This window comes from Dromaius novaehollandiae, chromosome 13, assembly GCF_036370855.1.
Source record: "Dromaius novaehollandiae isolate bDroNov1 chromosome 13, bDroNov1.hap1, whole genome shotgun sequence".
Classification (NCBI taxonomy): domain Eukaryota; kingdom Metazoa; phylum Chordata; class Aves; order Casuariiformes; family Dromaiidae; genus Dromaius; species Dromaius novaehollandiae.
Window position 1 is genome coordinate 24,968,051 of NC_088110.1, and position 27,782 is coordinate 24,995,832.

At 49.3% G+C, this 27,782-nt stretch overlaps 1 protein-coding gene across 1 annotated transcript in view; it reads left to right on the forward strand.

Moving 5' to 3' along the window:
* The window catches only part of ZFHX3 (zinc finger homeobox 3), a 735,572-nt gene that overhangs the window by 585,482 nt on the left and 122,308 nt on the right, over positions 1 to 27,782 (forward strand). Inside the window, exon 10 of the mRNA XM_064519879.1 lies at positions 23,726 to 26,493. Within this exon, the coding sequence (XP_064375949.1) occupies positions 23,772 to 26,493 (2,722 nt within the window). The 5' untranslated portion in view covers positions 23,726 to 23,771. The remainder of the gene's footprint in view (positions 1 to 23,725; positions 26,494 to 27,782) is intronic.

A 27,782-nucleotide genomic window follows, 5' to 3' on the forward strand; every position in this document is an offset into this window, starting at 1 on the left:
AAATGCACCTAAAATGGGCTTTTTCGGTTTCCCATTAAAAATAACTTTTACAAAATTATGACGGTAATTTTTGTGTAATAATTATCCCGTGCTCTTGCAGTGTTTAACAGGGACCTGTCCATAATAACCCTTGGCTTGAAGAGTGTGTATTTTCTGTTTTCTAGTGATAAATGGGAGCTGTGGCCTTGTGAACAAGTGTGCAAACCACTGCTCTGCTTGCCTGAGCCGATCATGTCAGTGGGTAACAGTGATGAAGGGCCGTATTTGTTTAGCCTTTGATATGCAGGAGGCCAGACTAGGTGTAATGATTCCTTTACGTTTGCTATTCTGTTACTCTACTTCCGTAAGGTTTGCTCCTTATTCTAATTTATCCAAGCAGTTAAAACCTTGCCTGCAAGGGAATGGCTTGATGCCTGCTGATCCTCCCTGCCTTGCAGGAAAGGGATGTGGGCTGAGGAGGAGAGTTGTTGTAAATTAGAGAGTTGTTTTGTAAATTGATTAATTCTTCGTCTGATTTGCAAACCTGGTGCCTCAGCCTTGTGACTAGGCAAAGAGGGGAGTGTGTGAAAGGAAAGTACAGTAGTAAAAAGAAATCACTTTGGGGAGACACCCTCAATGACCGGAGGAGGATCGCTAGGCGCAGCTCTGGCAGTCTTTGGAGTGCGCCTGGGATTTGAGCTCTCAGTTCTGCCCGTGCCGCCGCCTTGATTTTCAAGATCAAGAGAATATCACTAAAAAGACCAGACTTCCACTTGTCTCAAAGTCCCTACTGAGGAGCGCTTAGCCCGTTGTGTTCTGCGTCGCGGAGGGCTGCTTCGACTGCGGGTTACGCGGTTAGACAGTCCTGCGCTGCTCGGAGGAGGAAGCCAGAGGAAAGGGAAGGGATGCGGCACGCGACGCGTCTCTGCTGCCCAGGTGGCGACCGCAGCGCTGCGGGGGAATTTGGTACGGGAGCAGGGTGTCTTGGTGACGAGTGAGTTTTGAGGCCGTTTGGGGGTATTTCCACCTGGGCCGTGAGCAGCGCGGCTGTGCCGAGAGCTGCCGCGCGGACCCTGGAGAGGGGCTCCCATGGCGACCGCTGTTCCTGACGGTGTGGGTTGCTGGAGGGGTCGTGGGGAGACGGACCCCAAGTCCGGGACGGGGACCCGGAGCGCGAGGTGGAAATGTCGGGCTGGGAGGCTCGCGGGAGCAGCGAGGCCCTGCCCTGCCGCTCGGTGTGGAGCACCCGCCGTGCCGCCACCGGGTTTTAGTGCTTTGTGAATACAAGTTTTACTATTAATTACTGTCTAGACAGGAGGGAATCGCTGAGGCTAGCGTGCTCCCTGCTGCAGCGCCAGCTGGACGCGCTCGGCTGCGGGTCACACCTCCCTCTGTTCTGGCGCCGGTGCCGCTGCCGCCTGCGCCGAGCGGGCGCTGCACCTCGCCGGGGCGCGATGGCATTCGCGAGCGCCCGGCCGCAGCCGCCTCGTCCACGGCTCCGTGCTTAGCATAGCGTAACAGAAAGCACTGCTTTTCTAGTTCTGTCACTTAAACGGCTTTTCTTTATTTTTCCCCCTTCTCTTCATATTGCTGTCTTCTGTAAACCTTCGAGGAAGGCCTTCTCCACTACGTCTTTCCAAGTTGAGGTTTTTCTCGGAGATTCTCTTCCTTCTGATTCCAGTAGTAAAAGAAGCACAACTTTCCCATTTAACTTCTGTTATGACTCTTTCTAACTCATCTTCTGTGTACCCTGTGGACTGTTCTCCTAAACTTCTGTTCCTGTATGAGGCCCCCTTTTTTCTCTCTACAGAATAATCAAATTGCTGGGGATTTTTTATAATTATTATTATTACAACTACTAAACAAGGATATTCCACATGATGGACAGTCGGGCTTCATGAACAGTGAGATCTGCAGATCTTGCCTGTATGGTGACATTAAATTGAATTGGTTATTTTGTGGTGACTTTCTTTCTTAAAGTTATTCTGAATTCTGTTCTGGAGTTACTCTTCTTTTTGGTCACTGTACTTTAAAATTGAACTATTTAGTTTTGGAAAAAGTTACATTTTTCCCGTGTTGCTCCTGGGAAAGTGCTGAGCAGGGAGGTATTCCAGGGTAACTGCTGCAGAGTAGCATGTTCCACCAAAGCTCCACTGGTCAATAGTCACCTCCAGACCATCCATCAGACTGGCTGACGTCTCACGTGCTTGTTTCCATTCATGCTTTCAAAAACCCTACAGTCCTGCAGAGCTACAGAGATGTGCAGCGAAAGCTGAGTAGACCAACCGACCTTGACATTATCCCGGCTGTCCGGAGGGAAGGGGTCAGCGAGGGACTAGTCTGGATCATCAGCCTCCCAGCAATTTGGCTCCCATCCTCCCTGTGGGGGAAACAACTTCCTTTCCCCTTAACCCTTTCTGGTCACAGCCTCCGTCCTTATGTGGTGCCCAGATGCCATCAACCCTGGGGAAGGTCTCCTCTCTTCCCCTCTCCTCCCCCATTGCAACTCCCTTTTGTTTCAAAGGTTTTAAAGTAAAAGCACAGTCCCTTCTAGCCCTCGTGTCTAGATGGCTCAAGGGATAGTTTAAGGTTTTTTGTGTAATTGCTGCTGATGTGCATGTCTGGGCTGGAGCAGGTGTGCTGAATTATCCATGGAGGAGCCTTGCAATTTCAGGGTTGAGGAAATAAAATCACACATGCAAATTCTGGTAAAAGGTTAATTCAAGTCTCAGCATGGGCAGCACACGGTTAAAGTGGACCAGTGTGCCCTCGGTTTTCATGAGGAAACTGCTGGAAAGCAAATGCATCTTCACTGACTTTGTGATAATGAAGTTACAAGTCTTGAAAAAGCCACACATTGTTCCAGGCTGTTTTATGACTATGAGAGATTATTTTTTCCATTTAGTAAAGGTGACCTGTGTGACTTTTGTCATCTTCAGAGATGTCGATCGTGGTCATTGTACGTATATAGCGATCTTGTATTCTCCCTGTGGTAACCGGCATGATTAGCAGTTGAGTATGATTTATGCAAGTGTTTTATACATCTTTTCTATTTTGGACCTTGACATAGAGAAGGAAATAAGCTACCTTTAGGAAATGGAGGCTGAATTTTAAGCCTCTTGTTGAGATTGATTATGATGTAGAAGTGGAGGATTTCTTGTGTCGAAGTCTTCTAGCTCTTTCCTTTGTTTATATGATGTACACATTACTTCAGTTGTTGAACAGGTTTCTTTCCTTTCCACCTAACAGTTTCCCTTATCTGTGTTTTTGTTTATTTTTCTTCTGTGAGAAATTCTTTAAAGAGCAAGAAATTATTTGTACTTTGACATTTTATTTCTATTTCAGTTATTCAGTTGACTTTCCCATCAACCAAAAAGATTTTTGCACGCTGTCTTGCAAAGGTTTGTTTATGTGGCTACCTGTTGTGCTAAGAGAGGTCTGGCTTAAGTCTAAGCCGCGTGGAGCTGGGTACGTCGTGGATCCTGCCAAGTAGCCTTCCGTCGCCGGGGCTGGCGGCACGGAGGGGGCACAGGCAACCCCGTCCCTTCCGCCGCACCGACGTGGTGGTTTCCTTGAGTGACTCGGCTCACCGCGCCGAGCTTGACTCTGCACATCTGCGTTCCTCCTCTCTGTTCTCGTGACCTTTCCTTCCCGCCGCCCCAGCTGAGGTGTGGCTGCTGCGGATGCACGCGTTGCCCCTGGAAGCCTTTCAGAGAGCTGTTAAATGCTTCATCCCTAAAATGCTTATCTTAAAAAGAATGTTTGTTGCTGTAAAAGCAACAATTTAAGTGCTTTCAGTGCCAGAAGTCCATGAGATCACAGAGACAGTTCTGCGTTGGGCAATTATCCTGCAGATTTACCGCAGAGGCTCGGTTCCAAAGGTAAGCCGGGCCTTCGGCGTAGGCTTGGACCAACACCTGTGTCGCCCCCCTGCTACCGCAGTGGCAGCACTGACCCCAGTGGCACATGCTGTAGGCGGGTCTTGGTGTGAGCAGACCACGTTACAATCCTGTCACAGGAAAAAATTCAGTTGGATGGATGACGAAACCCACCAAAAAATGGGGTAAAACCGTGCAGTGGTGAGGCTCTTCAGGCTGTCTCGCGCGGAAGGCACTGCCCTTTGGGAAGGCAGGTGTGGAGCAGCCTGTGTCCCGGTGCTGTGTTCAGACCCGGGAACAGCAGCTGTGTTCACTTTATAGCTTAGCCCAGTTCCCTCTCCCAGGGGCCTCTCACCAGTTGGCCTGGGCACAGAGAAGCCACAAGAAATGCTGCCTGGGAAGTTTTCTGTGTTCGCTCTACCCGGGAGGTTTGACTGAGCCCTCACCTGTTGGAGGGAAGCCCTGTGTGCTGCAGTGTGGGAGCCAGTGCTGGTGCCCCTGGGGCTCTTGGAGCGAGGCCCGGCCTCCGTCTGTTCCCGTCTCCCTTCGCTCTGCCATGCACCTTCCCCTGCCTGGAGCTACGACGAGAAGCCAAGAATTAATTGCTTTGTGTTTTCTTTCTCCCCCCTTGTTGCGTTGTGGTCTGATCAGTATCTGGGCTCCTTGGACACTGGAAGCTTTCACTTCCCCCTCTCCGGAGACAGATGTTGGAAGTGCAGCCCGGGGAGAGTCGAGCGAATGTTTGAGGACAGAGCGGGGGAGAATTGACGTGGAAACGGGTCCTTCCACCCAGGCACCTCCTGGGCTCCCGTGGCTGTGCAGTTGGCGGCAATGGGACGCTCTTGAGGCGCATCAAAGTTCAGCGTGACGAATGCGTTCTTACCTGCCGGCACGCAGGCGCTTTGGTGCAGGACCTGGGGTAAAACGTCCCGGTATTTTAATCTTATCGCCTTGCACCGATCCGGGGCAGTGGAAATGGCGGCGCGCCCGTCCTCGGTGGGTCCGGGCTGCGCGTGCTGGACGGCTGCGTCGGCTCCCGGGGCTGGGCCCCGCGCGACAGCAGTGGGGCCCGGCCGCCGCGTCCGGCCCTGCCGTCTCCTCCCCTCCCGAAAGCGGAACGACGGAATTTCTCGCGCTGGTTTTCGTCCATTACGGCAGGCTACAGGCTGCAGACGATATCCCGCCTTCGTAGGTTAAGTAAACTTTCCAAGACAGGATGTGTAAACAAAGGTAAAATGAGTAAGTAAAGCTAATTTGCTCATCTACCAAGCAATTTAACTGATGTGGAAATGCTCTGAAAAGAACTGTGAGGGAATTTGAGTGGAAACAATGATACTGGTGTTGTTTTAGGCCTCGTCTTTCGGTAATCTTTAGGCTGGGCAAAATAGTTCTAGACTCTTCTCTGTTAAAAGCACAGCACAAGTTCTGTATTTTGTACACAGATCTGGACGGTGATAAATGCAGTACTGTTGGTATCTTCTGCTTCAGTGGAGCTTAATGAGATATGAAGAAACGGAGGGAAAGAACAAAATGTACCTCTTATATTCAGCAGACAGTGCAATTATAAGGAAATGATATCTATTAATTGTTTTGGTAACTTCGTTAATTCTTTACCTGTTCATTTTGCCTGCATTAGACTTTTGGACTTTATCTTGTATGTGCTTGTCTATAAAATTTCAGTCTCAATTTGACAAGGGGACCAGATCTGAGAAGGAATGATGGGCACCTCTTGGTCACCTTTTAAGTTTCCTGTCCTCCTGGTGGGAGGCTGGACATCGAAGTCGGGCTCTTAAAGAACAGCCCAGGTCCTGGATGTTTTGGGAGCAGCGTGGTGGTGGTATGTCAGCCCTGAGTGAGGTAGAGTGGGATCATAGATGTGATCAGGGCCTGGTTTTCACTGGCGTTGCCTGAAAAGCTTTGGAGCTTCCTGACCTGTTTCTGGTTTGAGCCCTGAGTGTGAGGACACGGTACTGCGTGCGGATGGCGAGGAGGTTGTGGTAGCCGGTCCTTCCCCTTGCTGTTCCTTCTGACATCTCACTGTCTTTGTCTTTTTGCTTTCTTGGAAATGGTCAAGGGAGCCTGTTGGAGCTTTTTGTGGATGTTTCTTGGTTCTCTTTTCTCAAAGAAAATCTTAATCGAGAAATCATGTTTCTGGTAATTACGGTTCCTATAGACCTATTTTCTTATGCATTTAATAGGTCTCTGTGTTTTCAGCTTGTGCTTGCCCTGAACCCTTGGGCAAATTAGATTATGTCAGGGAGTTTCCACAGGTGAAATGGGCATTAAAATCTTTGATTTTTTTTCTGAGAGCAATTATTGTGACCAGGTGAGGAGAAGAGGCCATGTGGTGAGTGGTGCAGGGCAGAGGCAGAAGACCCCTTCATTAGTACTGCTGAAGTTCAGTATTTCAGGTTCCCGACTTCAGTAGAAAGCTCATGTGCAGGAGTCCCGGAGCGACCTGCAGGCTTTTGAACGTCGCCTGCAGATACCCCTGCGAGGGAGTTTCGCTTAACCGAGTGACTTGCCTTTTAAATCTGCTAAGCAAGCCATTTCTGAAGATAGGAAAAACATTCCCTTAGTGCACCTTGTAGTTGTTCGTTTAAGAGCAGAACTTTCCTCCAGCTGTGAGGGTTTAAGGCTGCTGTAAAGTGCTAATTGAAAGTAATAGTGATAAAGAAAACAGGTGTTTCCAAGAAAAGTAAGTGGCATCAGGGCGTCAGTCTGCTGCCCCTGGCTTCTCTGCAGGTGGAATGCAAGCTAGTTCCTTAGGGCAGCGTTTTCAGGACAGATGGGAGCAGGGGACTGGAACTTGGACAGCTTATTCTGCTTTAATGAACTTGGTTACCGTTCTTGATAAAGCATGGAGGTGCAGCAGAAAAACCGCATTGGTTGGACAGCTCTGCGGCCCCTTTGCTGCATGTGCTGCCTTTGGGCGTTTGGCGTGGAAGGCTGCGGCACGACGCCGGGGGTGAACCTGGTGCCACCAAGGTAAGGGAGCACCGCGCACCGGAGATAGGAAGTAGCGGCAGGCAGCCTCTGCCACGCACTAGTCCGGTGTCAGTGTAGTCTTTGGATGCTATAACTATGTGCATGTTAAATAATGCTGGAAGCAGTGAGGTACAAGCAGTATTCGATCCACAGCAGAAACAGCTGAGTGCTTCACAGTCCTGGGTGTTGCAGTGGCTCCCAATAGCTTGAATATGTCACTGCCGCAGTTGTCCTGGGAACGTCTGCTCAAATGGGCTTTGCAGAAGAAAACCACTGAAGAAAAAACATGTATTTAGTACCTTCTCGAAGCTGCTTTCTGCTTGTCCTCAGCTGTAGTTTACTAGGACCTGGGACTGTGCTGGTGTTTCGAAGAAATGTTGTTGTCTCATTTGGGATATGAGCAGATGCTTGTGCGTGTAGGTTACAGTTCCCAGGAAAGTTGTTTTCTATATCTGCTATAGTTAGAAACTGCTTTTACTGTTACAGCACTAATTACGATGCGTAATGCTAAAGCAGTTTACATAGGGAGCTTAAATGTATATTCAGCAAAGGTTAGTCTCTGGCTTAAGAGGCTTTTTGTGATGGCTTTCCGAGCGCAAAGGTAGGGAAGAGCACTTGGAGTTTTTTTGCTGCTGTGTATGGGGGTTTTGGGGAGGAGGGGGGAGGAGGTTCTTTTGTCCTCCCGTGCTGCAGGAACAGCCCTTCTCACTGCTGGAAAGGGTGTGAAAGCTCTTATTTTGTAGAGCTTTCCTTAAGTGACAGGAGGATTTACTGACACTTGTTACTTGTCCCTCATTGACTCCTTATGTCGTTCAAATGCTTCTCCCATTGCTGAAGTGTCCCTATTTTCTCCCATTATATAGAGGAATAGAACAAAATTATTTACAGCTCTGAACTGTTTTCTTGAAGATTGTTCTAGAACAGGGCGGGGAAGGTCCAAGGAAGCCTTTGGGGAAGTGCTTCCCCCCAGTGCCCTGGTCGCTATGATCAGTGGTGCCTTTCCCAGCGAGGAACCTGCAGGGCCCTGGCTCCGGGGGTCATGCCTTGCCGTTACTAGGTGTCATGTAAAGCTGGTGGTTTTTTGCTCACTGTGTGGCTGAAAGATGTTCATAAAACAAGAAGCTTTATGTATGGAGTTGAGCTGCATGTGTTAGTACTTCAGATGTAGAAGTCAGCTTTCAGAAGGCTTGCAGCTGTAAGCAGATGTGGAGCTGGGGTTAGCTGTAAGTAATTGCAGATTTCCTAAGAACAACAAAGGATTCATTGTCTTGGAGAGCTTGACAGATTGGTACTTAGCACTGGCTGCGAGTTGAGTCTTTTGCTTCTTTTGACTCAAGGGAAAAAAAAAAGTTGGTAGCTGGCCCTTTCGAAGAATGATAGGGAGGGAACTCTCATCCCTTTTCCAGACTTTAATAAGAAAGGACTGTTTTCATCTTGCTCATCTTCAAAATTACTGATGAAAGTGCGAAAGAGCAGCACCAGCCCTCTAAGACCCCTGTGAAGAGTTTCCCAAGGCTCTGTGGCCTATCAGTCTTTTGGGGCTAGAGGGAACAGATTTCAGAAGCTCACTGAAAGTCAGATATCCCTCCATGGATCCATTGATAAAATACATCTAATATAGAAAGATGAAACTAAACACAGGCCTGTAAAGTGTAGAAGTGCATCAGACAGGGAAAGCCTGTTGCTGCCAGACTCGAAATCATCTGGGCTTTCTCATGTAGAAGAAATTGCTAAGAAAAAACTGACAGCATCAATATGCTAACTTTTGGTGGGTGTCTGAAATGCCAGCAGATGTGCCCCAGAAAGCTGTGCAGTGCTGCATGGTCATTAGGAGGTGAACATTAAATATTTTGGAGTAGGTGCCGTATGCGGGCTCTAATACTCCGTTCTTCTGTGTTAATCTTACAAGATTGCATCTACTTAAAGGCATCTCTTGTGCCTGTATTCGTGCAGTGCTCAGGTGACTGTCTGTGGGGAGAGGCGGGGTGGAAGGAGATGGAGGTGGGGAGAGGCGGGGCGGAAGGAGATGGAGGTGGGGAGAGGCGGGGCGGAAGGAGATGGAGGTGGGGAGAGGCGGGGCGGAAGGAGATGGAGGTGGGGAGAGGCGGGGCGGAAGGAGATGGAGGTGGGGATGCTGGGGCTACCCTGCAGCCTGAGAAGCCTCACCGGGCTGGTGCAGGGTGGTGACGTACTGTGGCTCCAAGCTTGGGCTGCAGCAGCTGCTCATCTTTTTGCTTAGCTGAAGGCAGCGTGCTTTGGGCTTTACCAAATACACATATGCAACTAGTTTCTACTTTGGGGGTAATAGGCCGATGGATACAAAAAGTAAGTCTGGGAGAGGCCCAGAATAGAAGAAACACTGTTTCTGATTACTTTTGTTCTTTCTCAGCATTATCCAAGGGGAAGGGTAGTTGCCCTAGGAAACAACGTATACTGACTCTTGCTGCAGTGCGTGGCAGGAGCGTCCAGACTTTGGAGGACCAGCCAGTGCAGCTTAAGAAAGCCCTCCTGACTTGCTAGTTGTTGGAAATGGCAAGTGGATTTTCAGTGAGATGGTCCCTGCTGCAAAGAATCTCCATAAAGCTGAAGGGGTATGACTTGGCAAAAATATCCAAATTTGCAGTCTCTGAGGCAGTGTCTGAGAGGTGTGGCCTGTTCACTCATCAGAGTGCCAGTTTTCATGAGATTGTAAATTCCACCATTAGCCATTTAATTGCTATCTAAATAAGTTGGAAAGTTGAAATACCTTCTTCACCAGCCTCTTATGATGCAGACGTGCACCAGCCTAGAGAAGAGGGGTTGGCTCAGCAGTGAAAGGATGGGAGGGTTGTAATAACATGCAAGGGTTTTTCCCTTCATCCTGAAGACCTTGGTTCTCCAGGGTTTGGGAATGCTTGCCTGACTTGAACTTTGTGGAGGAAGTGGCAGCCTTAAAAAAAGGGGAAGGCAGCAGGGAGGGAGGGAGGGAGATGGTTCCGTTGTCGGGTGGATGGTATGAGAAAAGACATGAAGATGAGAAGAAAGAGAAAGAAAGGGCTAGAGTATTAGCCAGAAGCACCATCTATAGCCCCATCCAGAACAAAGCTGGTCTGTAGTAAGAGTGCTTTGACTGGTGTAAACTTTATTTTGCAAGTGTCATCTGTGATTACTTAGAGGAAGTGATCCAGATTTTATGAAAGCAGCCAGCCAAAATGGTGACGTTCTCTTCTGTACCAAGTACTACATGCAGACAGTCTTAGTATCTGGTCCTTTGGCTTGTTATTGAAGTGAAGCTTTCAAGCCTTTTCGACGCTGGAAAATAACGGAATACATACTTCATAACTAGTGCCCGTGGAGCTGCTGACAGAGTGCTGGAGCTCCAGCCTTCTCTTAAGCTCCTCTTAAGCTGCGTTGGTTGTGACAGTGATGGTAAAGTGGAGCCCGGTTGTATTATAGTTTCCATTCCTGCTCTTGTTGATGGAGAAGTACAAATGCTTTTCCCAGGATGGGTATAATCGAGGAGTTTGTACTTTAGTTACCTGCTGAAGGTCAGTTGATGCCTGTTACTGTATTTAAGCCAAGAGAAACTTTTCAATGTCTGTTGTGACTTCAGAATCAAAATGTTGTATTGCTTTGGCCCTAGTAGATCAATAGCTCGCCTTGCAGTCAAGCGTGGGCCCTGGTGGCAGGGTGACAAGCTGCCTTGTCATGGTGTGAGTTTCTGAGGTGTTCTGTGAGTGTGCTGGCCTTTGCAAAACGTCCTCCACTTGCAAGGTTTGGATTATTAACCTTCCCGCTGCTGCCCAGTTCTGCGGTAGGGCAGGTGCAGCAGAGCTCCAGGAGGAGCATGACACTGGAGCTCCTCAGCAGGAGACAGTTGGCTGCTCCTCATCTATTGCCTTCTTGGAAACAGTGAAACTGGTTTGCCCAAGGCTGCACAGGAACCCTGTTGCAGAACTGATACTTTGCTATGGGTCTCATGGGCCTTGAGCAAGTACCTGAATAGCTAGTGATCCTTCCTGTTGTCTGCCTGTATCTTCCCAAAAATTCTTTGGATTGGCTCACTTGTTTGGTAGGTTGACCCAGCCCTACGTTTAAAAAGGGAGAAGAGACACAAAAGCTTTTTATGGAAATCTATACATTTGTTTTCATTGCTTCATCTCTGACCAGTGCTTGCTTGTTTTTCACCAGCACAAGGCCTGAATTCTTTTGATTTAAAAAACCTCACCAAGTTTGCAATAACTGAACCTCAGGTAGATTTAGAGCTTGTGACAGATGAAAGAAACCAGTTTGTCTTAACCAGCATGGCAGCTGGAGTTGCAAGTTTTGGTATTTAAGCTCTTGCTTCCCTTCTTTCAAACAGCAGGGAAAGGGATGCTCAAGAGAAAGGAGTGCAGGTGTGTGTGCGCCTAAGAGTGAGACCGCAACATCAGGCATAAGCACCGTAAGCAGTGCAGGGACTGTCTGTAGTAACGTGACCCTCTCTGTCCAAAGAGGAGCTTGGAGGCGAAGCTAGCTCGGGGTCACTGCTTTGACTTTACCGGAGCGTGGAGGACTTCAGCCCAGGTTCTGAGGGGCTTCAGACAGAATCTTATGGCCTGGCAATTTTTATTTTTGTAAAAAGCTCACACTAGGAGCATCTTGCAGGCACCCTGCAATTATCATAATAAACAGTTTTATCATCTGCTTGGCAATCAATAATGTGGCTTATGCTGCTTTAGTATCTCACTGGTATTGATTACCTTAACAACTGTGCTGCGGTCAGCTTCTGTTAACCCGTGCTCAGCTGATGGGGCCGGTCTGTCCTGCCGTGGGAGGCAGGCAGGAGGCAGGGAACTCTGGTTTCAACCTAGGCATGCGCAGAAATTTAACAGCAAGCCAGGTCAAAGATGCTCGATGGTAGGAGTTTAAGCCCAGGCTGCAGAAATATGTGCATATTCTATGTACATGGTATTTTAAAATAAAGCAGGATTGAAAGGTGATTCTCGGTTTGAGTATCAGAACCTTAAACCGTTGCCTCTGTTCTCCCTGCCTGTCAGTTCGGGCCCGTAACAATACAGCGTTGTGCTTCGTCGGAAGAGGCTTCACCCCAGTGGAGCGTGCACCGAGGTCACCGCTCGTGCAGAAGAAAGGCTCCAGAAGCGGACCGGAGTAGGAGCATGCGCTAGACGTCAGCTTCTTCCTGGTCTACCAGGACCACCTGGGAGCTGGTTAATTCACTGGCACGCAGTCACGTCTCGGCTGTTTACCTGACCTATGAGAATAACTGCTATCTAGTGGCTATGGAATAGGGGATTTGCTCATAAAACTCGATTGATCCCGCGGTAGCCGGCGAGGCTGTGAGCTGGGGGAACTGAATAGTGCTGTGTGTACGAAAGACTTTGTTTCAACTAAGTGAACCCTTGGGGGTGTTTTGACAGTATTGCCTCAGCTTCCAGCAGAGCAGTCAGTGATTAAGAATATCAGGTTAGTGGCTCATTCCATTTTGGGAGGAAGAAAGATGACTTTTTGTGTCAGGATCCAGACAGGACTTTAGGGAAGGACAGGACTTTCTGGGATTTGGGTGTAGCTCGATAGTTGGGTCTCATGGCCCAGTATTTCTCCTAATGGAATTTCCCATCATTTACTGCCCTGCTGATTTCTGATCAATGAAAATAAAATTGCATTGCCTCCTGAGAGGCTCCATGTATGGCTGCAGCCTCCAGCTGTGTCAGTTCCGGTAAGATAATCTCATCAGGCGTGCAAGAGGGTAATAGGAAATAAAAATAAAACCCACAATTAGCAAGAGGCCAAGTAGCAGAGTAACACTTTCAGTCCTGGAGGTCTGGAGAAGTGTATGAGGCAACTTCTTCCCCACCTTAGAAATGACAGCTCTAAAGATGCCCGTGTCCCGTGCAGGTGTACCACGATGCGGTCATAGCCGAGTCCTGGAGCTTGCGCAGATCCACTGGCACATGCTCTGAAACCTCTATTTATCTGAATCTCAGTTTCAGTTCTCCCTTGTAAGATAGTTAAACTTTCACGAGAGATGTATTTGCTCTGAAGTGTTGCAGGGAGGCAACAGCTGATAGAGACTGGCTGGATACTGTGGACCAAAAGAGCCTGAACTTGAGACTTTGAGCCTGTCAAATGGTGTGCAGTTATTGACTCTGCATGGTTGCTGCAATCAGTAGGGTTTAGTTTGATCAGATAAAGAAAATCCTTAAACTGTATCTGGAGTCTAGAGCAGGACACTGCTTTGGTAGCAGATGAGTGTGCAGATGCTCCATTTATGGGAACATGGGACCTCTCGGAGCTCCAAAGAGTTTGCCTGACAGATACTCTACAAGGGAAACTTTTCCAAGTGTACTAGTGGATTTCTTTAGCTGTTCTAAAGTTTCTCTTTTTCAGGTTTGCTTCCAGAGTGATACAACAGTAACCAGAAAAATGTACTCTGTACTAAAACACAAATAGCCCACCTGAGCACACATCCCGGTGACCTTTGCAACAGGGGCTTTGCAAGACCAGTGTAATTCGGCACTAGCCTACCAGACAGTTGCAGTGTTTGTCTCGGCAGAATGGTTACTGAGTGACCTCATGCTGCTGAGGTCCTGCGACTCCGTGTGTTGTCGTTGTCCAAAGCAGAGGCTTTCCCAAAGGGCGAGAAAGAGTGGCTGAGCCCAGAACCAGGCAGCTTGTCTGCTTCCTAACAAGGACTGGATCTGAGCCCTGGCAGAGGAGATCTGTGTGACAGCTCCTACCCTCTGTTTGGCCCTTGACGCTAGTCTGGAATGCATTTGTTGTTTGGGTAGATCAGCAGAAGGGAAGCAGTGTTGGCAGGACTCCCTCCCTAGGCATGTGAGTCCGCAGGCCGTGCGGTGAGGAGCATTGCTGGGAGAGTGCTGCCTCACAGCAGAGAATTAACTTGTCAGGCTGGGCCGTGCGGGGTTGGTTTTGTCAGCTTCTGGAGTCTTCTTGCAGGGCTGGTTGGATCTCAGCTGTGGTGGTTTGCAAGAGTTGGTTCTCTGTACAGCAGTTAAAGCACCTGAAGTGTTTCTAATTGGGTGGGACTGCTCGGCACAGGCTGTGGGAATAACTGGAAGATGAGGGATAGATGAACCATCAGCACGGCTACAAAAGCCAGCTGGAATTTCTCATTTTCAGGAGTCATTGGTTATTGCTGTGGTTTGCATCCTGAAGTCAATTAGAAATGCTACACTTTCTTCTTGGATTCAGGAACAGTGATCTGGTGATTTGAATGCTGTCTTTAACATGTTTATGTAGGGCTTCATGGTGCTTGAAACTCAAAACGATGCAAGGCATCTCTCTCAAGCTGCTCAGTGGGGTTAGGTGAGGATAGGTATTCCATAGTGCAAGGTCTTGTTGGACCTAACTGTCCTGTGTAGTAAGGGACAGGCAGCCTGAACACAGCTGGGACAATAAAGCTCTTACTGGTACAAGGAGCTGTGGAAGTCCCGAGTGTAACAGTGACCCTGATGCCAGAGCTTTCGTGGTGGTTGCCTGTCATGGCAAGAGACTGGGTTTGATCCAGGAGGTCCTTTCTTACCCTGTCCTCGTGGAAGGATCACATTCTGTGGCAGTTCTGGCTTGCTTAACCACTGTAAAATAAAATTACTTTTATCCCTTGTTCCCAAGTAAATACAAGCACATACAGTTCTTAGGTGAAAGTATTTGACAGCGTTCATTCATAATTCTTTTGACAATGTTTTTGAGGGTGAGTGGTTTGTTATCTCTTAAGACAAACTGATTGTGTTCACGAGGCCTTCGGGCTGTGTGACTCACCGGTGCTCTCTCCTCGCTCTGTTCCCTGTTTTCCTGATACTACGCTGTGCTGTAATCCCGTTCTCCTTGGCAGGTGGTTACAGAGCAAGGGGCAGGCCACCAGGCTACAGATAGAGGAGAAAAAATAGCAAGTTTCAGACTGTACCAAAATGGTAGGAACGTTAAGGCCATTTTGCGAAGGTGTTAAGGCATGGTACTTGGAGAACTGCCAAGCCCGTGTGACCGGGCGAGGTGGTTTGTCCCTGATAGCTCTTTGGTTAGTTTTGGGGTTAGGTCAACACCACTGCACCGAAATTGGGAACCAGATGCACATTTAGTTGATTTCTGCAGCAGCATAGCCCGAAAACGGTGTTTGGCAAGAAATGTTGGGTTTTTCAAGGAAACAGGTGAATTATGCAACTGCAGAGTCATGGAATGTGCAGTGTTTTAAAACAAACTGATGTGGAAAAAAAATATGAAACTTTGCAGTGTCCTACACGAGAGAATAGTTTCATGTGGGACCTTAAACCAAGCTGCATGTCCCAGGAGTGTATAAATGACATGTCACCTGTAAACTAAACAAGTGCTTTACTTTGTTTTGTAGAGTGAAATGTAACTCGAGCTAGTTTACCTCAGCTTCAGAATACTTTCACTCCGAAGGATCTGCCTGCAAGAATCAATGCTCTTTTCCGCAGCTGTGTGCTTGGACCCTGTGGCACGCCTCTAGGTTACTCGGGTCTCAATGGCAGTGGGTTGGCAATTATATAAACATTTTCGTGTGTAGTACGGTAGCTGGCTCAAAGAGATCAGCCGACTTGGAATACAATTTCATAACAAAATGTTTTCTGAAAAGGTGCCTGAACGAATCTCATAGTGCTCCCGTTGGTTCAGTTTTAGCTGGTATGCAGGACAGGGGAAAACGTGGGCGCAGTGGAAAGTTCACCTTTTCAAGGAGACCCTTTCTCCTAGTTCCAAGCCAAATGCTTGAGCCCTACAGCTTCCAGTCCTGTTTTGTTCAGCATTTCCTCTGCTTCCTGCTGCTTGGAAAGCTGTTTATGCTAATGAGCCTGTGAAGATCTGAGGAACTTGCTGTGCCTATGCATGTGAGTCCGTGTGTGTGAGAGCGCTTGTATTTTCTGTCCTATTAATGAGGGTGTGCAGTGCAGCACTTGTTTGTGTTGTCAGCGTGCCAGTCCTGGAGCTCCGTTCACTGCCGAAGGCAAACCTTCCATGTAGCTGTCTTCCTGCTGGGAGAAGATTGTCCTGCCCTTTGGAGGGGCCTGATGAATCTTTCCTTTCTGTCGACCATTGCATCTTACCTCGTCCTCCCCTGGGACCTCGTGCCCTTTGGGACCAGTTGGCTGGAATCCCTCATCCAGTGCTCGCAGGGCTTTCCGAGATGCGTGTGAGTTGTTGGCTTTGGCAGGAGAGTGGGCCGGTTCGCGAGGAGATGCAGTCCCGGGAGTAACGCCCTGGTTGACAGGGGTTGTAGCCTGCGGGTCAGTGTTGGCCAGGTCCTCCTTCCATCAGCAGACGTGTCTGGCCTGCTGCTTCCCCCGGCGTAACGGGGTGGGAAGTGGCCATGTGTTCAGCTGGAAACAGCAGTCTGGCTCTGAATAGTGTCTGCAGAGAGACTCTAGGAGACTGAGATCTGGCTTTTTTCGTTGTCTTTATGGTAAAGCCTAGCCTCAGAAGAGGAAGAAGGCTAGGTATGGAGTTTGCAGGACTACCGCCTGGTTACAGATACGCCACAAACCATGTCTGGTGACGAGGCAACTCTGCTGTGATGAGGTGTGTGCCAAAAGGCAGCTTTGTCCTGCATGGAAAGTGCAAACTGTGGCTTTTGAGTGAAAGAGACAAATCAGTAGTTCTTCTTTAAAGTATTGAACTTGGAGAATAATATCACTATTTTCTGTTTTCTTGTTAGGAATCCCATAAGAAGAATCCCAAGTCACTGACTAAGTAAAATGTTGATGGGAGCCCCCAACTAGAAATCATTCTCCAAGCCATGCACCTGCTTTCACTATTATACTTGCATTTTGGTTGATAAGTACCATTTTATCTTGATATTCCAAGTCATGCTGGAGAACTGTCAACATCTCCCTTTAGTAGTGAGAATATCTGCCAACCTTTCTGGCACCTTAATGAATGGGGAGGAGCTAGAATCTGTATCTTCTGTTCCAGTTAGAGGATAAAAGCGTTTTGTGAAACTGGGATTTGAAACTATCCTTGTGTTGCTGCCTGGCTTGAATTTCCAGCCCTTGTTGCTTAGGGCATTTAAAGATGAGATCTTTATATTTTAGGAAGTGACTTTACACATACTTGTGTAATAAATCGTCTTATATAAGTCTCATAAAGTAACAGTATGCTTATACAACCTTAATTTTACCCTCTTTTGTGACTGTCCTGCTTACTGAGTGAGGCAGCGTGTGATCATGTAATTAAGGATGGTATCATAATGCATATGCATAAGGGAGCAAAATTAAAGTTGCTTTGGCAACGTATATTCTGTTCTTTCTTAACTTTAGAGTTCTTGATAAAAAGTATTGCCTAGGATCGTGTCTTTCCATATGCAGTTTCCTATGGGTTATTGGAAAAGATTGCTTTGTGGCGTGCTGGCTGCTGAGAAGCAGCACGGAAAGCTTTGATGCTCCAGGTTCATCACATCACCAGAGGGACATGACAACAGCCTTGCTTCCCCCCTCTCAGACTTTCCGTTCTCAGGAGCATTAAGCTTTGAATGTACCTGGTCCTAGGGACTATGGAGCTTACTTAGCTACACAGTCACCCCGAGTATGTCCATCCCTAGGCTCTTAGGCTGGAACAAATGTCATCTAGTGCCATCCCTGAGTCAGGAGCTTCTTGGCTAACCTGAACATTAGCATGCGTGCCACGCTCTGTCCTTCTGAGGATGCTACAGAAGGCCAAGGTGAGAGTGTAAGGAAGGGTGTGCACAGAGCGTCTAAGCTTTTCCCAAGCCTACCGTTGATCCTTATGCTTTCTTTCTCCTCTTGCCACTGTCCCCTTTCTCTTCCCCTCTCAATCCCAAGCACCTGCAGTTGCCTCTGTGGCTGGGCAGAAGTTTGTGGCGTGTTTATTTTGTTTTATTTCTTTTTTCCTTCTTCAGTTGCCCTGTTTTCAGGGTGCAGGTCTAGACTCCAGCTGCTTGTAGCAGTGAAGCTAATCTAGGGTAGTTTCTTGGTGTATGTTTACGGTATGGTTTTATAGGGCGTCTGTTGGCACAACAGGTAGGTGTGTGTTTACAAAGTTTAGAGGCCGTTGTGCCGTTTTCCACAACGGGCAGCACTCGGGTTCTGTTACTGTGTGTGTTTGTATGAGCCATGTCTTCTGTGGAGCCGTAGCGAAGAGCTTAAAAACCAGAAGCGGGCCGGACCCTGCGGCTCTGCCGCCTGCCCGAGTGCCCAGGCCCCGCTCGTCGCGAGGGCGGGCAGGGGACGGCCGCGTGGCTGGGCGTCTTCCAGGGTGATGGCCGTGGATGTAACGCATCTGCTTGTCTCTTTTCCCTGTCCTCAGCACCCTTTTTTTTTTCTTGGTGCCATGTGGGTCATTAGCCGAGGGAACGGTTTCTCACTGTCTCTTTCTCCTTTTGTTTTCCTCCTTCCTCATTGCTTCCAGTCTTGGTTTACTGCCAAACAGCCTCTTGTGAAAGGGCCGCCTAATTAACCCTGTGCTAATTAACAATTTAAAATTACACAGCACGGCTGTTCATATTTAATTCTCGGGAAGCCTGGGCAACAGCAGGACCCCCTCCTCCCTCCCTCCCGCTCTCCCGTGCCGCTGCCGCTGTAGAGGGGCCGAGCAGCGCGCGTCGCGCTCCGGGGGCTGCCCCGGCCTGAGGCTGCGTGCGGAAGGGAGTCGAGGACGGTGGTTCAGCACCGCCTGCCCCTGAGTGGGAGAAGCGTTGCTGCAAGGGGGTGTTTCTGTGTGTGCGAAGGGCGAAACGGGGAGTTTAAGGAGGAGACCCGGGGAGCAGCGGGGATTGGCTGCACTTGTTCTGGACAGTCGTGGTCAACAGGAGCAGCCGCGGCTGGTGGGAAGCCCTGATGGAAATGCAGGGAACGTACTGCAACGCTTTCCTTTACCCTGCGCTGTCTACGCGCAGCTCAGCTCTGGACAGCTGTGGCTGATGCTGCTGAGCCTGGAGGAATTGGTCCAGATCCCCAAACTGGTCCCCGTTCATCGGTACTGGGCTCAGTGGATGGTTTGGACTGGGTGCCAGGTCCGTGCTCGGAGGGACGAGGATGTCCGAGGGGGAGGGCAGGCAGTCGTGGCATTGCCCATCGGCGATGCAGCGAAAGCAGTGCCGCGAGCAGCAGACGCCGTGGGGTAGCGGTGAGCTGCGTGGGGCAGCGCCGGGACAAGAGGCCGGAGCCGGGAGCGAACGGGAGCGCCTCGGCTCGGCTCAGCTCCCGCGGCGGCTGGGAGGGAGGCGCGGGAGCCTTCGGGTTCCCAGACTGTTCTCTCTGTAACTGAAGTTCATTGATTTTACGGGAAACCATGTTTACAGACAGAGTGCTGATCGACCTGACGAGTTGACTTCTGCCTCCTTAAGTAAGAACTACCTTTTCTTATTGACTGGCTGATAAACAGAGTAAAAAGGGCGGGGGAGAGACGGGAAGAGGATGGGGAAGTGTTGCGCTCGCAGACGGCGAGTGCGTGCGAGGGTCGGTCAGTCCCCATAAATTCTCGTTGCCCTGCGTTTGGGTCACTTAGCGATGCCGAGCGTCAGGTCCAGGGACGGAGGGAGATGCAGGGCCCGTAACATCGAACTAATAACACCTAGTACTCCTGTTTAACTCTGGTTTGCTTTAATGAGGAAGTTGCTCTTTTCAGTTTAAAGGGCTGATATCTGCAATTCCTATGTGGATGGAAACAAATGTTTCTGTGCCTCTTCCTCCTGCAGCTCCATTCTTTGGGAATAGCTCTGAGGAGGATGGACTGAATGGGCAAGAAAACCCCTGGCTTGAGTAGGGGCTTGGCGTTTGTGCAGGGACTTGGACGGCGTGGGCAGGCCGTATTTTGACTGGAGAGTTTTCACCTGCCTGGAAAGGGCTCCATGTCAAGAAAGTGAATGAAGAAAGACGACTATTTTAGGGAGGCATCGCCTAAGCTGATTAACTTGCTGAGTGGGGGAAGCGTTGTTAAAGCAACACAAGGCAGAAAAGCCCACCAATTAATTGGTAAGCGCTTGCAGGTTTGCCTGGTCTGGCCTGACTGGGAGAAGAGATTGGCTTTCTTGTCAATAAACAAGTCCCTAGTGCAGCATCAAAGCCGCAGTCCTTTATCAATCGCGGCCTCCTCTTCCCGCATGTTCCTGTAACTTACCAAGCATTTATTACATTGATTTTGCAATCAGGCTGTTAACCCTCCCACCCCATCAGCCCTGCTAACCCTTTTGGCCCAACTGTCAATCAGGCAAATTCCTGCCAATCCGGAGTTCGGGATAATGGAGCCTCTCCGAATTTGCATTGTGCCTTTACATGTTCTTGGGAAACGCGCTGCGCTTTGTTATTTTACTGTCTGCTTGACTTTGATCTTTATTCATGTGTTTATTTTAACACAAGAGGAACTTTTTGTCCAGCCTGGGAAACTGCGTGCTTTGTTCTAGGCGGTTTGAAAGTAAGGTGCTTGTTTCACAGTACGTTTTGAAGTCTGCAGAGATATTCCCAAAATTTTTCTCTACAGAAATGAAAAATATTGCCTACTGAGCATACAGTAGTTAAGAGTTCGGGAGTTTCTTATTTGCCTCAGTTTCTCCCCCCGATATGGGTTTGGTTTGGAATCCAGTTCTCGGTGCATAAGGTAGCAGTGAAGGGGGACGAGTGTGTCGTGTTGTGGGAAGGTGACTGTGCAGCCTCGACACGGGATCATCTGGGATCAATTTAAGAAAAGAGCTGGTCAGTGCTCGCTGCTACAGTGCAGTGTTAAAATGTCATTTTAGCTAAGATAAGCAAAACTGTGACTTACTAAGACTGAGCCTTTTGGCAACCAGACTATTGTGTTCCGTCTTACTCCCTTCCATGCAGTGCACCAGGTTATTTTTAATCCAGATTAAATTGATATTCATTCCCAGGGCAGCCGCATAGACAGCCGTGTTGTGGCATAGGGTCGGAGGCAAGGAGGGACTGGAAATGCTGTAAGCTAATATTGCAGCTGAACGCTTCGTCTCATTAAACCATTACCCCGCAGTGTCCTTCCATAGACAGCATCTCTCTGCTTGCTTTGAGAAATGTTACTTCCTAGCTTGACTGCTAGTTGTAAATACCTTCTCTGAAGCTTTGCCCGTAGTGCAGCGGAACACGGAGCTGGCCGGACAGACGTGTTTGGAGCCCGAGTCCGGCGGGCAGCACCGGGCCGTACGAGTTGCACGGCTGCTGGGCACCTCTGCTCCCCCCCCGCGCAGCAGCGGTGTGCGACATGTATCGTAACATATTGCTATTAATTTTAGTCTGCAATATTATCACAGAAATTATGAATTTATGTTGATGTGAACAAAGAGGGACTTGGAGAGAGTGAAGGCATATAAACGCACGTGTTACAGATAGTTGCATCTCGTACATAATTACATAGGAGACAGTATAAGGGGAAAAGAGATGAGTACTGACAGGAAATCAGAAAAAGTGTGGCTTATTGTAGTAAGGAAAAATAAACTGGTAGAGGATGAAGCTAGGAAAAAGAGAGATCATCTAACGTTGAATTTTCTTATGTTTGAATCAGGACAGTTCATTCAGCACTTCTCTGTCAAGTTACCAGCACTGCAGCTGGTCAGGTGTTCTCTGACAAATCTCCCGTTTATTTTGTACTCTTCTCTTCTCTTTTGCCAGTTTTTTGGGTAGTACTTGGTATCCGTGCAGCGGAAGGTTCCCCAGGTGTCAGTACAGTTAAATGCCGTGTGCGCTCATCAGGCGGATGTCATCCCGGAGTGAAAGGGCTGGTTATCTGTGTTGCAGGTACAGCGCTCTCAAGGAGCTCGCAAGGGGTTTTCGTGTCTGATAGGTTCACATCAAGCTAGAAAGCACTGGAAAAACTTTCAAACTATGATTGTAATGTTTAACCTTTAGATAGCAGTTTAGTTTGTCAAAACACTGATGGTTCCTGTTGAAGGAGAAAAAGGGCAGTAGAAGGCTGCTGATGAGACTGGAGCTTTCAAAGTAAGGGAGCTCTTTAAAAAAAATAAAAACACAGTGTCAGTTTGTATGGACACAGGTCTCCTCTGTGTAAACTGGTGATGGGTGGTCCTGCCTCATAGATCTAGTCTGTCCAACGCTTTGTTAGTGTCTTGAGCCGAAACAGAGCGACCGATTAGAGGATGCTCAAGTAAGAGCAGCTGTGAGAAAGGTGTGGTACAGAGATGAAGCTGTAATAAAGGATGAAGATTTTCGGAAAGATTTAAAAGAATTTATACAGCTGTAAATGCTAAAAATGTGGTTTTTTAGATTAAATCCCATTGAGTTTAAGCATAACATATTGTTAAATTCCACCCCCCAAAAGCCTTACACTGAGTATGAGCAGAAACTCTCTCCAAGTGTGTGTTCAGTTCTGAAACAGTCTGACAAGGAAAGCAGTGTTTGCGTTTAGGTGGTAGAGGATAAACTGCTTTGGAAGAACTCCTGCGCTGCGTTGGCAGACTCGTGTTCTAGATCAATGGTTTTCACTGTTTCTTGATTCACAGATCCTGAAAACGTGGAGCAGTTGGCCTCTGCAGGTATAGCTTTTCCTCAGTTGTCTTTAAGGGATGCTTTGTGTCTGTATACATGGGGAAATCTGTGAAGCACAGGTTGGTCCTGTTGGTAATGGGGTTTTAATTTTTGCCGCTGTTTCTTCTCTTTTGGCTTGCGCGGGAGCTCTCTGTAGGAAGGAGACCGTAGCAATGTCTCTGTGCAGACAGAATTCCTCTAGGTTTGCAGCTGAAGCGGCAAGCTCTTGCAAATGTGCAGTCTGCAATATAACGCCCCAAGCCCTAATGGGGGACCTCGTGTCTCAGACGTGTCCCCTGAAGGGCTCGGGCAGGATTGCAGCATGTGAGGCGTTGGCAGCGCTGGCGAGGAGGCAGCGGGGAAGCAGCTGGCACTGGTAGCGCTCAGCGGTCGGAGCCCGCTAGCTGCCTCGCTGCCGGTGGGCGTTGTCTAAGTCTCGTTGTGTTCGGCAGCGTAGAAGTAGCAGGGGCGGTGCGAGTCGGTGCTCGGCAGGACCCGAACCGGCCGCTGGCGCGTGAGCGTTGCGAGGCAGCGGGCTGTGCACGGAGGCTGCGCAGGGCCAGGTTTCGGGGCTTCCTGGCGCGCGTTGCGCTGGGCGCTTTCAGAGAGTCAGGACAGACTCTTGTCAGATCTGGAATTTCCTGTTTGGTTTCTTTCCTGACGTCTTGCAGCTTAAATTCTGTCCAGAACACAGCAGAGTAATTAAATCTCCTATGCACACTAAATTTTGTTATTTTGAGATCCTTGGGAATCGCTCTGGGTTGCGGTGGTCTACCGCGGAGGTAAACGTGTAAAGACCGTAAGCGCAGGACGCTTTCCGTGTTCCCAGAACTGCTCGCAGAAGGGAATCGTCTGAAACAAGAGTCTGACTGAGGAAATTGCACTTGGCATAACGAGCCACAGATAGGATGGGAGTCTGTAGCGTGATTTTTGCAGTTTTTAAGCTCCAGCACTGTTTTGTTGTTGTTTCTTAATTCTGTTTCTGTCAAAGGCTTTTCTGTTAAATATTTAATTTTGTTTTTTCTACAGATCTAAGCCTTTTGGGGGTGGAAATGCAGGTCCTACAATCTTCCTTTCCCCCTTCAGGGAAGGAGGGGGATGTTCTTCACCACCTTCCAAGTCCCCTTGGTCTGCCTCTTGCTTCCCTGCTTCCCCCAGTGAGTCGGGGAGGGGGAAGGCAGAAAGCACCTCCGTGTTTCCATTGCTTGTTTTCAGCGGTGCTGTGCTCCTTGCATTAACCTTAGATTAAGCCTTCTATTTTGGGAACTTGTTCCTGGGTCATGAGCTCTGTTTAATTCTGAGGAGTCCAGGGTCTGTCAGCATTTGCGGTGACTGTTCTTCATGGAAACTGTGTCTTCTCTCCAACTTACTTGCCTTTCTTCTCTCTTTCTCCCCTTCCCACGTCCCCCTGTCCGCCTGTAGGTCCAAGCCGTACTGGGTGCAATGAAAGCTCCATGCAGGCCTTACCATGGAGGGCTGTGACTCGCCTGTCATCTCCGGGAAGGACAATGGCTGTGGCATCCCTCAGCACCAGCAATGGACTGATCTCAACAGCACCCGCCTCCCCGACAAGCCCAGCAGCATGGAGCAGCCCGCAACAGAAAACCACGGGCCCCTAGACAGCCTGAGGGTCCCCTTTAATGAGCGCATCCCGGACAGCACCAACTCGGCCGGCCCCAGCACCGAGTCCGCTAGCAAAGAGGTCAGCTGCAACGAGTGCTCGGCCTCCTTCGCCAGTTTACAGACCTACATGGAGCACCACTGCGCCAGCGCCCGCCCGCCGCCTCCGCTGAAGGAGGAGAGCGGGAGCGACAGCAGCGAGGAGGGGGACGAGGAGAGTGACGTGGAGAACCTGGCCGGTGAAATCGTCTACCAGCCGGATGGCTCGGCGTACATCGTCGAGAGCGTCAGCCAGCTGATCCAAAGCGGGGGAGCCTGTGGCAGTGGCAATGGCAACGGCAGTGGGGCTCTTCCTTCGCTCTTCATGAACTCTCTACCCAGCGCTGGGGGCAAGCAAGGAGACCCCTCCTCTGCCGCACCCGTCTACCCACAGATCATTAATACTTTCCACATAGCCTCATCCTTCGGGAAGTGGTTTGAGGGCTCAGACCAGTCCTTCCCGAATACCTCAGCCCTGGCGGGCATCAGCCCCGTCCTGCACAGCTTCCGCGTTTTCGATGTGCGACACAAAAGCAACAAGGATTACCTGAACAGCGACGGTTCTGCCAAAAGCTCCTGTGTATCCAAAGATGTTCCCAACAATGTGGACCTGTCCAAATTTGATGGCTTTGTGCTCTACGGGAAGAGGAAGCCCATCCTGATGTGTTTCTTGTGTAAGCTCTCCTTTGGGTATGTCCGCTCGTTTGTGACCCATGCGGTACACGATCACCGAATGACTCTGAGTGAGGAAGAGCGGAAAATTCTTAGCAATAAGAACATCTCCGCTATCATCCAAGGGATAGGCAAGGACAAGGAACCCCTTGTAAGTTTTCTGGAACCAAAAAACAAAACCTTTCAACACCCTCTTGTTTCTGCAGCTAACCTCATAGGCCCTGGACACAGTTTTTATGGTAAATTCAGTGGCATTCGAATGGAAGGTGAACAGGCTCTCCAGGCCGGGACTGCCAGTGGAACAGAGCAGCCACAGTCGGGCATCTTGGCACCTGGTGCGCTCCTGAACCTCGGTGGGCTGACCAGCTCGGCTCTGAAGACGCCAATTACCTCAGTCCCCCTGGGCCCGCTGGCTTCCAGTCCTACCAAATCCTCAGAGGGAAAGGACCCTGGGGCAGCAGAGAGCGAGAAGCAAGAGATGGGTGACCAGGATAGCCTCTCGGAAAAGGCAGAGCCAGTTGAGGAGGTGGAGGATGAAGAGGAGGAGGATGTGGAGGAGGAGGAGGAGGAAGAGGAGGAGGAAGAGGAAGAGGAAGACGATGATGAGGGTTGCAAAGGACTGTTTCCGAGTGAGTTGGAGGATGAATTGGAGGACAGGCCCCAGGAGGAATCTGGGGCTGTGTCAGGCAGCAGCAGCAAAAAGGACCTTGCTCTCTCAAACCAAAGCATTTCTAACTCTCCCTTAATGCCTAACGTGCTCCAGACCCTGTCACGGGGCACAGCTTCTACTAGTTCTAATTCTGCTTCTTCCTTTGTCTTTGATGGTGCAAACAGGAGGAATCACTTAAGCTTTAACAATGAGGGCGGTGGAGCCAATGTGGCAGAGGGCAGCAGGAGGCTGGACTTTATCGATGAAAGTGCCAATAAAGACAATGCCACAGCACCAGAACCAAATGAGAGTGCAGAGGGCGAGGACGGGAGCTACCTCTCCCATCACCAGCATGCTGGCCCCCTCTGTGAACTTGGGGGTGGGGAGTGCCCCTCGGGGAGCGGCGTGGAGTGCCCAAAATGTGACACTGTCCTGGGCTCCTCGCGGTCGCTGGGTGGCCACATGACTATGATGCATTCTCGCAATTCATGTAAGACGCTCAAGTGTCCCAAGTGCAATTGGCACTACAAGTACCAGCAGACGCTTGAGGCGCACATGAAGGAGAAACATCCCGAGCCGGGTGGCTCATGCGTCTACTGCAAAAGTGGACAGCCACACCCGCGGTTGGCACGGGGTGAGAGCTACACTTGTGGTTACAAGCCTTTCCGCTGTGAGGTCTGTAACTATTCCACTACTACCAAAGGCAACCTCAGTATTCATATGCAGTCTGATAAGCATCTCAACAACATGCAAAACCTGCAGAACGGAGGGGGAGAGCAAGTCTTCAGCCACACTGCTGGGGCAGCCGCGGCTGCAGCAGCAGCTGCAGCTGCTGCAGCAGCAAATATTGGTAGCAGCTGTGGGGCCCCCTCCCCGACCAAACCAAAAACCAAACCGACGTGGCGGTGCGAGGTGTGTGACTATGAGACCAATGTAGCTAGAAACCTCCGTATTCACATGACCAGTGAGAAGCACATGCACAACATGATGCTGCTTCAGCAAAATATGTCCCAAATCCAACACAACCGGCACTTGGGCCTCGGTAGCCTGCCGTCCCCTGCCGAGGCAGAGCTCTACCAGTACTACCTGGCGCAGAACATGAATCTCCCCAACCTGAAGATGGACAGCACTTCCTCTGATGCACAGTTCATGATGGGGGGGTTCCAGCTGGATCCCACCAATCCAATGGCAACCATGGCTCCATCCCTAGGTGAGGTTGAACCGCTTTCCTGTTGCACAGTGTCTGTGTGTACGGGAGGGAGCTGATCTCGGGACTGTTGAAACCCTCGTGCGTGGCAGGGGGCTGTGTGCCAAGCGCTGTCTTTGCAGCCTGCCCTGACGTGGTGAGTGGCTGCTGCATAATCATGGAGGATGAAGACTCTGTGGTAGAAACCTCTCTTCTGCATTCCCTCCAGACCAGTTTTTCTCATCCTGAGAAAATCGTGTCACTTTTTGTGTGTTTTCTAAGAATTTTGGTAGGGAGCTAATGAAACAGTGGGTGTGGGTTATTGCTGACAAGCATTAAACGTTCATCCTCACTGAAGTAAGAATGCTTTCCAAATGTTTCCTGATGTTTCCTCTTGGTTTGGTAAGGTGCTTGAATGCTGTTTTATGGGTGGCTTTTTGAGAGTCTGATCAGTAGTTAGCGCTCTCAAAGGTGGATGTTGAGTTGCTTTGTGATGGAAGTGCTGTGTTGCCCTGAGAGGAAAAGGTATGCAAGTCTGAAAGGAGTGATGAATTGCTGTAGAAGGGATGTTTTTCCTTTGCTGAGGGGATTGAGCTGAAACCATTCCTCTGATGCCGGTATGAGATGCATGATTCAAGGCTTGAATGGAGGGGAATTATTAAACTGAAGAAGAATGGCTATAGGGAGAAAAGATCATTTCTCTCTTCATGACAAAAGCACTTCAAAATAAACTGAGATGCATTTTTCCTGAAAACAGGCACTCTTCATATTTGTGTTGGCACGATGCTTGGCACAGTGTGAGAGATGCCAGAAAAGGCACTCTGTATCCTCACAGAATTTAGCCCAAGAATTAGACTCAGAATGGGATGGAGAGCCACGTCCCTAAAAGCACTTCCATGGTGCTGCTTTTGTCAAAACATCCCCAACAGCAGCCTTTTGATAGGAGTGCACCTGCCTGCCTGCGTATCTGAACTTCACAGCACTCCAGGATAAGAGCTGAAGCATAACAAAATGCACCACAACACTTAGGACACGCCAGATACTAACTGAAATGGCTCTTGTCTCTACTTTGTTTTGCTTTTGCTGAGACTGTCACAGTGCCTTGAGAAAGTATGTGGAAAGAAATCTGCCGCTTTAGCTGCTCTCCTAATTTCTCTGTGCTGCTCTCTGCCCTTTGTAACCTTGTCCATCCATGGATGCTGTTATTACTGATGCGCTGCGTTACTGGTTCATTGGTCTCATGCATGTTCTCCTTTCCTTCAGCTATTCTTAGTACAGTTTATTATTAGTCCAGAAGGACTTTAAAGTCGTAT